This window comes from Anthonomus grandis, chromosome 14 (assembly GCF_022605725.1).
Source record: "Anthonomus grandis grandis chromosome 14, icAntGran1.3, whole genome shotgun sequence".
In the NCBI taxonomy this organism is placed as follows: domain Eukaryota; kingdom Metazoa; phylum Arthropoda; class Insecta; order Coleoptera; family Curculionidae; genus Anthonomus; species Anthonomus grandis.
This window is the reverse complement of record NC_065559.1, coordinates 10948943-10961273: the sequence shown is the minus strand read 5'-3', so window position 1 is coordinate 10961273 and position 12331 is coordinate 10948943. Positions and strand designations below refer to the sequence as shown.

The window sequence follows — 12331 nt, the reverse complement described above, 5'->3', positions numbered from 1 at the left end:
TAAACCAAATAAACCTACTTCAACTCCTATTAAACTAAATATGCCGTTTTTCTTCTTATTTGTCTTTAATAATACAACCAATACATTTCTTTCTTTATATACCAATATTCCCAGGCTTGTTTCTTTTTCAATTATTTTTATAGACGGCATTGTCTTAGCTTTAAATATACACAATATAATATCAATAAGCACCGATTATTGAATGAATTTAATATCCAGGCTAAAAAGAACCCTATTGTTTTGACAAGTTTAATTACCGATTTTTAATGGGGGCTAAGATTGTATGCGCCTTTGTGTTTTCACAATCAGATATTTTTCAAATTATGCCCCTTTCTTAATAGCTGATTGGATGGATTCGATTTTAGCTGTTTTCATTATACGGAAAGCTAAGCGAACGTTTACTTCCTACATGCTTTCTTCAAAAATCGTATTTAATATAAGGTTTAATAACTTACCTCTTAGTTTTTGTTCTTGGTGAAGTTGCTTTTCTAGGTTGGCTTTTTCATCTCTTTCTCTAAGGACGTCCATCTTAAGCTCGGCTGAAAAATGCAAAATTTAGATAAATATATAAGCAGGTTTAAATAGGAGAAAACTAGTCTTAAACTTTAAGAGCTTTTATAACATAAATATATTACGATAGCCCACAGGAAAATAAAACTAATAAAAATGCAAGTTGAATTTTTAATTTGATCAATTATATGAGTTAAATAAAAAAATTGTATCATAAACATAATAGATTTAGAGCTAAAGAGTTGTAAAATTAGATTTAAAGTAGATTAAGTTACCATTGTTTTAAAGTAAACTTCAAAACAATTAATTTTTTGGGTACAAAGTTTTTTTTTCTTTAATATGCACTTTCTGATGTAAAACTATTTTTTTAAATCTTATTAGTGCAGTTTAGACTAAATATTTTTTTATTTTTTAAAAAAGTGAAACTTTATTTTATTTCTAATTAATATTTTTGAATTCCTTATTTTTTACTTTTGAAATAGTCATTTTTAATGTTTTTTTTTTAACAAACGTACTCAAATACTATGTATTTTAAAACTATTTTTATATGAACCAATATCGTTTAATTTTAAATACGTCCATTATTAATTTTTGACTTTTTATAAATACATTTGAAACCAAAGTTTAAACTAAGTTTTATGGTTTCTACTTTTAAGTTTAAACACAAATCAGTTATTATTACGGTGCTCATGTATAAGTAAAATGCTTAAAACGTAGGAGTACACAAATAGTGAAATGTGTATTTCGTTTATAAACTTGCTAACGGCAATGCGTTAGAAGCTTACCGAAGTACGTTTTCCAAATTATGTTATTCCATATTAAACTGTTTAGAAGCTTACGTCAATGTCTTAGTAAAATCGGTTTTTAAAAAATGTAAGAAAATCTTGAAATAAGCACTAAAAAGATTCATTAAACATAATTTATTTTATTCTAAAACATTATTATAATTATAATATTAACATATTTAAACATAAGCATCCTGTTATATCTAGCATATGCAAGCAGATTCAGCAGGTAGTAGTGCTGATTTTTAGTCAGGGAACGGATATTTGCCTTAGTCAAGGTTTTTGGCCTAGTGAGTGGTTACTGTTTAGTTATCGTTATCGAGGATAACTTCATCTTTCAATAATGAAAATCAAAATGTGGTGTCGGTAAACCCTCATTAATACCTGTTTTTCTTAAATGACTAGTTTGGAATAATTGGCGGTTTTCTAAAGGCTCATTTTTTTGGCGGATAGCAGATTTATGTGGAAAAAGTTATTGCAAGTCTTCAATCGGTTTTGGTGATAAAAGATTTATTCCTTTAGTTAAAGACCCACATTTTACTCATATATGACGGGTGGAGAACAATTAGTTTGGTTGCTCGGATATTGCATATCTAAACTAGTTTCATTGGGAAAAGCATGCAATCTTGATCTCCAAGATTCTTGAACATAAATCCTTGATTTTCATTATATGAGGCATCTTAAATATTTAGTTTATATTACCCCAATCGATAATTTCTTTAAATTATATTATCTTCTTAATTTGGTAATGTTGAAGGTAATAAATTTTAACAAGGTAAAAATTTTTTAAGTTTTTTAAAGAAAGAAAGTTAGTACGGAGAGTTAAGTAACAATAGAACAGGTTTAGGAACTTATCTCGTCTTAGGATGTTCCATATGACAAGAAGTACAAGAAGCAAAGATCTTACGGAGTATCCCAACAAAAAAAGAATATTAAGTATTAAAAAAGATACAATCAAGAACTGTATCAGATCTTAAAAATATGACCGGTTTTCTTAAAACAGAATTAGTGAAGACTTAGCGATAAATATATTTATTATATAAAGAAAACAGTAGCAGTCTTGTACAGTGCTTTCATTTCAAAACGATCCACCCTTAATAACTTTCTTAAAAAAAAAAAAAAAAAAAAAAAAAAACACGTCAAATTAGATATACAGGGGGACGTTTAATTATGCATTTACTGAAGTTCTGTCAATCACCTCCTCACCTCCAGCTAACCTCACTTTAATATGTCAAATGGGAACCCCCATCGTCTGATACGTCATAGTAAGCAGCGTAAAATTCTCCATTCAACGGTATCAAAAACAATTAAATCGGTATTTACACATTTGTGTAAGCAAATAGTTAGCGAAAATGTCTAGAAATAATGAATATTTTATATACGTCAAACTTTGGTATGTCAAATGGCTACCCCATGGTGTGATACATTATTTTAAAGGGCATTCATTATGCTATCAATGGTTGTAAAAAATAAAATTGATTGACCAAGAAGCAATTAAAGTGTAAATCGGTAGGGTAGAAAAACAAATTTAATTAGTTTAACAAATTTATTTTATTAAATGTTCAAAATGCGCGCCGTTATTAGCAAGACAATAAAAAAGCCTATTTTCAAACTCCTTACGAACATTGGCAAGGGTCTGCCCGCTAATTTCTCTGCATTCTTGAAATATTCTATTTTTTAAATTCTTATTACTCTCAGGTGGGGTTCTATAAACTTTGCTTTTTAAGTAGCCCCAAAGAAAAAAGTCTAGTGAGGTTAGGTCCAGAGACCGCGCAGGCCATTCGATTGCACCACGCCTGCCAATCCACTTTTCTCGAAAATTTTCACCATGTTGATCTACTTGATTTTCCATAGATTGGATGATGGAAGGGTATATTGAATTTTCTAAAAGGTTTAAATAAATTTCGCCAGTCAAATTTTCTTCCAAAAAAAATTGCCCGATTATTTCATTCCCATAAATTCCTGCCCAAACATTAATTTTTTGGGGATATTGGGTATGGCCTTCCCGAAAAACATGCGGATTTTTATTATCCCAGTATCTACAGTTATGTCTGTTCACCAGGCCATTTAAAAAAAAGGTCGATTCGTCATTGAAGCAAATGTTCTTGAATAAATGGGGATCGTCGTCAATTCGCTGGCACATCACTTCACAAAATTGAATTCTCCTATCAAAATCATCTTCTCCGAGTTCATAAAGAATATGAATTTTATAAGGAAAGAACTTATTTTTTTTTAAACTTTATGTACGGAACCAGTTATTATATTTGTTAGTTTTCCGGCCTTTGGTATAGACAAAGTTGGATCCATAGCAAATTGTCCTAGTACTTAAACTTGGCATGCTTCATCGACAACTCTATTTTCATAATTTTTCTTATTGCAAATCGATCCCGTCTTTTCAAATTTTTGTATCAATTCTAGTACGTATTTATGGCTCACGTTTTTATCTTGATACCTTTCATTAAATGCTCTCGCGGTTCTAAGAGCAGTGAGAGCACATCGATTTTGAGCTCTATAAAGGAAAATTATTTCCATTCTTTCTGCTAGCGTATACACCATTTTATTAACTCACTGTTTTAACTAAAATTGAAAAATTGCGCGCGTCAAACTGACAGTTTTAACAATAATAAATCGCCTGCTTTTTAAACGCCTTAAAAATGTAAGGTATTGCAGTGTTTTTTTGTACCTATTAGGTAGATCTCGCAAAAAATATAAGTGAAATAAATACACATACAAAGTTATAAGACTGCAAAGATTTTTGCAAAAAATTTGAAGACACTCTTTTTTCTTGCAAATAACGGTACATATTCTTTACTTCAAAAAATAAATAATTTGCTTGAACTAAATAAACTGTTTGTTACCACACATTTTAACTTCTAAATTGCTTGTATTTTTTTTTGATGATCTATTATAAAAAATGTAAGAATTTTAAAATGATGTAGGTGCCACACTAAAAGTATTCATTTAAAATACCAAAGTTTGGCGTAAATAAAATATTCATTATTTATAGACATTTTCGCTAACTATTTGCTTACACATTTACCGATTTCATTATTTTTGGTACCGTTGAATAGAAAATTTTACACTTACTATGATGTATCACACGATCGAAAGCACTATATATATAGACGTATCTGAGCGTTTTTTCCAAAACGTAACAAGAGAGTCATAAATACGGGTGCCACCTTTTCATTGGACCAATGTTTTTGTTTTTCCATACAAAAGCATCACCAAACGACTAATGGAAATATGATTCAATTTTTCCTTTAATATTGAGTCATAAGTAATTATTATCTAATTAATATAAGGAACTAAAAAATCTGAACCTAAATTGAATTTTTAAGACTGGAATTTAAAAAAAATTGTTTAAATTTTAAGTCATGAATGATATATATATATGGTACAATTCAGTACATAAAGTTAATGGAGTCATATAGAAAAAAATTTTATAGTACTTTAAAAAATATATCTCTAAAAATTATATAGTTTTCTTCAGAGAGCCAATCATTCAGTTCTTCAGCTGCTGCAACGAGCTAGTTAAAGTCACTGAATAACATATAATTTTTATATGAAAGGAAAGGAAATATTCGATGATATTGCATTGATCTTTAAAAGGAGAGTCCTTTTCCTAAATACAAAAATCAACTTTTTTTCAACTTATACTGTGTATAAAAACACAATGTAAAGTCTTTAAAATTTTGTTTCTTTAAATTTCAAACCACATCGTGCCACTGCATGGGTCGTAAAACGAGAAATGTTAATGTCAAATGCACCGGGTTGACGGCTAATCTCTAAAAGCTGTAAAAGTTTTATTAGTTACCAAATGCTTACATTGTTATTGGCTTTTCCTTAAAATGAACCAGTCATATAATTTAACTTTTTGAAATTTAAGAAAAATGTAGCTTTAACATAATTTTTGATTAAGGGTTATTTGTAACTTAGTTACAAATAAGTCCTTTAAGAGATATGTTAAAGAGTGAGCTATCGGATGATTTGGAAAACAATCACAATATTAAAATTGTCAACTAAGAAAAAACATTTGACAAAATAATTTTTTTTCTTATAATTCACTTTGTAGCTCAGTCTTTAATATAAATATTCCAACACAGAAATATATCTTAAATAGCTAATAAATTATTTCTTTAATTTATTTAAGTTTATATTACTTACAATTTAGGGGACTTGAAACTAGCACACGGAAATGTGATTCTTGAATTTATGTGAAGTATATAGAACAGTTGCTTTATGATAAAAAAGGAGACCCATGCTCCTATTCAGATTGAGAAGTTAAAGCTGCCGTTAATACTTTAAGAGAAGGAAAGGCTCCAGAGCCAAAGTACATTCGGGATTTCTTTTTGACAAAAAGTCCATTACATTCTTGACTTGTATTTTTAACAACATCTACAATACTGGGAACATTCCAAAATTATACCTAAATTTACAATGTTACCAAAGAAATAGGGAGCCAATGCATGTGGTGACTACATGACAATTTAGTCTTATGCTGTTCTCAAAATCTTTGGTCAAAGAATCTATAGGATCTTCGAGGACAGAGTGTGGGTAAATAATAAATAAACATATAATTTGGATTTATGAAGCGCATGGGGCAAGAGATGCACTTTTCTGTTTACAAACATGAGCTGTAGTATTTTTGCTTAGTTTATCGACTACCAGAAGGCATTTGATAGAATAAAATACAAAAAGATGATAGACATCTTTATAAATATAGGGATAAACGATAAAAATCTAAAGATCATCCAACACCTTCTTAGCTACTATTAAAATTAATATGCAAGAGAGAACCAATAAAGTAAGCATTATTCAAGAAGTTAGATCAGGCTTTATCCCCTGTTAGGACTCATACTTAATCTCTACTTGTAAAAAATCTTTAAAGATCCATCCAGTACACAGAGGATACTGCAGTTTCAAGACAAGCTAATGAACAATATAAAAGACGTCAGCAGTAACGAAAACTTATAAATTAACATTAATAAAACCAAATTTAATGCTAAACTGCTTAAAAGTCACAAACATAACATTGACGTCAAATGAGTCTCATTCATCCAATGCTATATTTTCTCGATTCTTTTTTATAAGTTATGTGATGTACATTAACAATGGAAATACAAAGAACACTCGAAGCCTTGCAAATGTATATTTGCAGGAGGCTGCTGAAAATATCATTAGTGGACCGAGTGACTAACAAGGCAGTGATGGAGAAAATGAAGAAGGACTTGGAAGTAATTAAAACCATTAAGAGAAAAAAGCTTGAGTATTCTGAGGAACAAAAGCGAATATCACCTTTTAACATCCATTCTCTATGAGAAAGTTTATGGCAGAAGATCAACAGAAAGGAGAAAAATATCCGGGTATTGCAAAAAAGTGATACAGAAAAAAAAATTGTTGCTTAAATAGAATTTAGTATATTTTTGCATTTTTGGATTTTTGGAAAATTCTGGACATCTTTTATGTATAATATGTTATACCTATCTTTAACTATTCACGAAATAATTACGTTTAAAGCATAATTATAGCACTTTATTGAAAATAAGTTCGTAGAACATAAGAAGTTGTCATTATTAGCAGCTCGGCATTACCGCAGACAATTAATAAATTGTTGCAGTATATTTTCAACTGTATCTGGAGAAAATAGAGTTTAAATAGACAATTTCTTAAAGATTATGTCAATCAAAAAGACAGATATAGGTAATTAAAATTACTGGCTATGAATGGTTTTAACTGGTTGTTAATGGTGGACATTTTCATTTGATAAAATATATTTTAGGAATTTGAAATGTAATTTATTAAAATATGTTGCAATAAAGTGTTATAACTATTAGTTAAACATAATTATTTTGTGAATAGTTGAAAATAGGTATGAAACTATATTATACATAAAAAATATCCAGAATTTTCTGACAAATCCAAGAACGCAATAATACACAAAATGTTTTATTAAAAAATACGAATATTTGCTGTCGCGCTTTTTCGCGACACTCTGTATATTTAGATTTGTTGCCATAATATATCTGATTTAAAAATAAATTCAACGTGTCCGAGGATTAGAGAAAAATATAGCCTCCATTTTATTGAATTTGTCTGTTATTAAATCAGCAACCTCTATATTACTAATACATAAAAGACTTTTGAAAGTAGAATATTTTTTCATATTTTTAGAATATTTAATAGTAATTTAAATTTAATTATTTCTTCCCCTCTCTTATAAAAAATTATGAGCCAGTTCTTTTTTTGCTGCTACCTGGTTTTGCTTACTGTGTGGCGCCACTGCCTAGCAGCGCCACCCTACCAAGTCGTCGCCAACGCAAGCAAGTGCTTATTCCGCGACCCGAGTTCTAGCCGTCTTGCCGTCTCTTTGCCGATGTCACGTAGACGTCAATGGTGAGGATGGTCAAAAAAGTGCAAGTCAACCTACGGACCTACCCATGCAAGTGCCAGCTTAACCCCGCCAGTCGCCGCAGTTCATCGCACTTCAGAATTTGGTGAACTAAAATCTTTTTTAATCGACTTGCTTTCAGTATCTAAAGAAATCCTGGTGCGTGTTAGTGACAAAAATACACAGCGCCAGTCCAGGTCTCAGGACCGAGATAACAGGGACAACAGAGACAACAGAAGGAGTGGCCGCTCCAACTCAAGGGCAAGGCCTCACACAAATGGTATGTGCTATTACCACTCTAGGTTTGGAGCATCAGCAACTCGGTGCAACATGCCATGCACATTCCACTTTAAGCAGCATCAACAGCAGCGTGGTTCGGGAAACCCATAGAGCTGCTACCTGGCCAGTCACCAAGCAGCAACGCACCCATTGCAGAAACATCAGCATGCAAGCCGTGGAGAGACAACCGTCTTCATGTGTATGACAAATCTTCTGGTACACGTTTTTTGGTTGACAGTGGCTCCATTGTGTCCGTATTGCCACACAAAACCCACCACAGCAGACACCAGCAAGGTGAGCCATCTCTTGCAGCTCAAACGGTTCACCCATTCGCACCTTTGGAAGGACACTCATGCAGGTTGACCTTGGTCTTCGACGCTCATTTGCCTGGTCCTTCATTCTTGCCGAGGTGAAAATGCCAATGGGGGAGTGGCTGTGGCGCCACTGCCTAGCAGCGCCACCCTACCAAGTCGTCGCCAACGCAAGCAAGTGCTTATTCCGCGACCCGAGTTCTAGCCGTCTTGCCGTCTCTTCTCCTTGCTGATGTCACGTAGACGTCAATGGTGAGGATGGTCAAAAAAGTGCAAGTCAATTGGTCACGTTTTATCTCGAGAAATTCTCTCTGTTTTTGTTAATTTAGTTTTAGTCAGAAAAGTTGTAAAGAAGTGAATAAAAACCCTTATCTCATGTTCGGGGTTGTTGTTAATTCCACCTCCATAGTGTAGCACAAAAGCGGCCATCCGCGCGAGACTCATAGTGGATCTCGGGCGGAGTGCACTTAACACGAGGCAATAAGTCGCGTATTCCTCACGCCTTCACTCAAAACCCCTCTAAACTCTAAAACTGTATTAGTAAAGAACGCTAAATTTTTATAATTAAAAATAAAAAATGGCGTAAAATGTTACTTAACAATACCAAAAATACAAAAATCATGAAAATATTGTCAAGATCAAATAATAGTAGAGTTTAGTTACCATACGCCATTGCTACTACCGCACATACGTGAAAAAAGGGTTGTTAAAAGTTTGAGTGTAAAAGTGTTGCTGACAAAGATAATATTACTTTAGTTTTCCATATTGGGTAACTGGTCCTCCATCGGGCGCCTCCTAGGTAATATACTAATAAATAAAATACTAGGAACGCAATGGAAGACCATAGTAAATACATTTATTTTACAGGAAAATCATGATATACAACGATCCCGAGTACGGCTGCACCTTCAATGGGATAGAATGTTAGGAATTAGCTAGTGTCAAATTTGATTCATTAAAAATACATAAAATAGATGAAATATAAGGAGTATCTACGAGCTTATAAAAACGCCTAAAGTTTTGAAAGAGATAAAGAGTACTCCAGAAAAGTAGTAATAGATGACCATATCCTATACAGATTTCAATACGGGAATGAAGTCGTAATAACAATAATACTTTAGGAAATATCAAACTATTACACTAACAGAAAACTACAGTTCGATAAAAATGTGGTCTATTTTTTGAAAAAAATAATATTAAATAGAATGCTTTTATAGAGATGTAGATTGGATCAGGATGATATTATCATGGGAGATTTTAATGACAAAATTTTCAAAGGAAACTTATAGAAGATTAAGGAGAACGTTATAGAAGATTTAGGCTCAGATACACGTAATGACGAGGCTAGCAACGTTCTACTTAGAAAAATAACTAACAACCAACACATCCTACAAGTTACCAAAATGTTGCCAATATACATGGAGATCTGCTGCAGATTTAACTAAGAAAATTGTCAAAATCAAATTTATTCATCTGAAAAAATAAAATAAGATATAAAAACTCTCATAATATGTCTACAAAAACATATCCTGGCGCAGATGTACCAACAAAGCATAATCTACTGGTAGGCAATTTAAGAAGTTTAAAAAAGTCAAAAAGCTCAGCAAAACAACTACGCTAAATAGACACAACTTAAAGATGAGACCATGTCTAGAAGTATTTTAGAAAAGAAAATGCAACCGTTGAAGAAGTGTAAGGTGTGAAAAAAATGCGGAGGAGATCTGGAGAGATATTGAATGGAGTGAAGAAGAGCGAACTGGGAGAAGAAAGAAGAGGAGGAAAACAAAGGTGGATGACCAATGACGTAAGTATACGATCAAAGATGAAAAGGAATATAAGAGATTATAAAAATTGATATAAGATGCAGAGTAAAATGAACAAAAGCAAAGTAACATAGTAAGTGATGTAAAGAGAATAAAAACTACGATACGAAATACGACTTATTTAATTTACATAAAAAACTAAAGCAACTTAGCAGCAATAATCAAGACTCAAAGTTAGAGATATAAATTAGCAACTTAATGTAAAGAATATATTGAGGAACTTTTTTGATGATGAAAGATCTGGATATGATATGATTGATGCTAATCAGAAAAACTAATTACTTGAAATAAATTAGAACAAGTGACAAAGTTTGCCAAAAATGGGACGAAGAAGAAGTTGAAGAAGTGTAAGGTGTGAAAAAAATGCGGAGGAGATCTGGAGAGATATTGAATGGAGTGAAGAAGAGCGAACTGGGAGAAGAAAGAAGAGGAGGAAAACAAAGGTGGATGACCAATGACGTAAGTATACGATCAAAGATGAAAAGGAATATAAGAGATTATAAAAATTGACATAAGATGCAGAGTAAAATGAACAAAAGCAAAGTAACATAGTAAGTGATGTAAAGAGAATAAAAACTAAGATACGAAATACGACTTATTTAATTTACATAAAAAACTAAAGCAACTTAGCAGCAATAATCAAGACTCAAAGTTAGAGATATAAATCAGCAACTTAATGTAAAGAATATATTGAGGAACTTTTTTGATGATAAAAGATCTGGATATGATATGATTGATGCTAATCAGAAAAACTAATTACTTGAAATAAATTAGAACAAGTGACAAAGTTTGCCAAAAATGGGACCGGACCTAATGAAGTGAGCATTAAAATTTTGAAACTGTTAGGCTGAGGGAATAACATTTCTCTCAAAAGTTGTTAAGGCCATCTATAAGACCGGAATAATATCGAAGAATTGCCTAAAATCAACAATTAATATGATCCCGAAGAAGAATAGAGCAATTAAATTTAAAGACCATCAAATTATTAGTTTAATCAGCCACGTCTTAAAAATACTGTTGAGAATGACACATGGCAGATTATTTAATAAGCTTGAGTATAGTTAATGCGGTTTTGATGAAAACGGCTAAAATATTAAAGAACCTTTAGTTTTATTGGATCCTTTTCCAACAATCTTCTCCCCTCAACACAAAATGACGATTGATAGCAAATAACATAATACTAAGGTTTATGGTATCACAGTCGATGATATAAAGCTAGAGAGAGTTTATGATTAGTGTAACTCAGTAGGAACATAAACGATTAGTGGGACATCAAAAAGAGAATAGAGAAAGCTCGAGCCGCCTTTGTGAAGATGAAAGAAGTGTTAACCGATTACGGCTGACCCTAAACTTGCGAATAAAGATGATACGCTGTTATGTCCTTCCATTTATCTTATATAGCATGGAAGCATAAATACTTACCGAGATACAGTTGAAACGTCTAGAATCATTTGACAAGTGGGTGCTACAATGAGATATGTGGTGACCGGCGATTATTAAAAATCAGTTGGTTAGACAGAATAAGTAACAACACAGTTCTCAATTGCATGGCCAAAGATTTAGAAGTAGTTAGAACTATTAAACGACGCAAATAAGAATAGTTTGGTTACATAATAAGACTTCCGGAGGATTATGCCAGCTTGCATCTTATTATAGAGGGACAAATCCTAGGCAAGCGTAGTCCAAAAAAAAGGAGAAAATTGTGGTTAAAGAATTTAAGGCAATAATACCGGAAAACTACAGTCCAACAGCTGTCAATAAAACAATAATTACCATGATGGCCAACGGTCGTTAAACGGTTATGCTTCCAGAAGAGAAAAAAGCTAATGTTTATTCTGTGACAAAATAAAATTTAATAATAACCGCTTTCGAAGATGACAGTTTAAGTCTATACAAAAATATATAGAACAATAGTTAAATATTTTATATTTATTAGACACATTTGCATTCGTAGAATTATTTTTTTTCTTAATTAAATAATATTTCGAGGACAGATAGGAGTAGATTAGCTGTATGTAGCCTAAACTTATTGATTGCAATTTCGGTTATATTGGATTTGGATTTTCGAATTTCCTTGATATACGTTTTGTTTTGTTTTATGATTAGAGGTTATATTTTAGTTAATAGCGAGTTTTTAAATTTTTGCAAATATTTTTTATTGTTGTACTAGCTTTAAAAATAATAAACTTGTATTTATATCCGACATATGGATTTTAGGGCAAGGAAAAGAGA

General features: G+C 31.7%; 1 protein-coding gene across 3 annotated transcripts in view; it reads right to left on the bottom strand.

Moving 5' to 3' along the window:
* LOC126744587 (dachshund homolog 2) overlaps positions 1–12331 on the bottom strand; it is an 842630-nt gene that overhangs the window by 373655 nt on the left and 456644 nt on the right. For all 3 annotated transcript variants that reach the window (XM_050452086.1, XM_050452088.1, XM_050452087.1), the window contains exon 8: positions 456–539. In XM_050452086.1, the coding sequence (XP_050308043.1) occupies positions 456–539 (84 nt within the window). The remainder of the gene's footprint in view (positions 1–455; positions 540–12331) is intronic.